We start from the raw sequence: 626 nt of genomic DNA, 5'->3' as shown, positions 1-626 counted from the left end.
ATATATATATATATATATATATATATATATAACAGCTCCCGTTTTGCTACCTTCATGGTTCCTGGGCTCGTAAGACAGAGAACAAGTGGCGAGACAGAGTAAGAAAAAGGGGAGGAAGAAGAGGTAAAAAGGATTCATTGTCATCTTCAACATCACGGCCATGGCAGCTTAGCTTAGAGGATGAACAAAAAAAAAACTGAATAAGCGCAAGAACATAACTTTTTTTGGTTCTGCTTTGGTTTTGATGTGCCCACAAAAAAAAAAAGCAAAAGCAAAAAAAAAAAAAAAAAAAAAAAAGCTTTTTTTTTTTTTTTTTTTTTTTTTTGCTAACAGTCGCTCGCACGCACAGACTGTGATAAATAAATATAACATCAAACGTTAAGAAAGCATAGAGAAGAAGCCAAAATGAGAGCAAAGGAACAATTTTTTTCCCGTGGAATTTTGTAGAGAGAGAAAGTGGGACTGTCTAAGTCTTCTGTGGAGAGAGAAAGCTTGATGTGTTTGTGGTGTGGGGGGAGAATCAGGGGAAGGTGGTGATACGAACTGTCAGAAACCCGATGGTGCTCTGTATATTTATTTTTTTTTGTTTTTTAACCTATTGTTTTTGCTTAAATAGCTGTTATAAT

At 34.8% G+C, this 626-nt stretch overlaps 1 protein-coding gene across 1 annotated transcript in view; it reads right to left on the bottom strand.

Annotated features, from left to right (window-relative positions):
• Nucleotides 1-290, bottom strand: part of LOC104819996 (probable LRR receptor-like serine/threonine-protein kinase At2g23950) — a 5,223-nt gene extending 4,933 nt beyond the window's left edge. Inside the window, exon 1 of the mRNA XM_010550340.2 lies at nt 51-290. Coding sequence (XP_010548642.1) covers nt 51-162 — 112 coding nt within the window. The 5' untranslated portion in view covers nt 163-290. The remainder of the gene's footprint in view (nt 1-50) is intronic.
• Nucleotides 291-626: the final 336 nt, after the last annotated feature.

Source organism: Tarenaya hassleriana, unplaced genomic scaffold, assembly GCF_000463585.1.
Source record: "Tarenaya hassleriana unplaced genomic scaffold, ASM46358v1 Cleome3, whole genome shotgun sequence".
In the NCBI taxonomy this organism is placed as follows: domain Eukaryota; kingdom Viridiplantae; phylum Streptophyta; class Magnoliopsida; order Brassicales; family Cleomaceae; genus Tarenaya; species Tarenaya hassleriana.
Note: the sequence above shows the minus strand (reverse complement) of the source record. Positions and strands in the feature narration are given on the sequence as shown.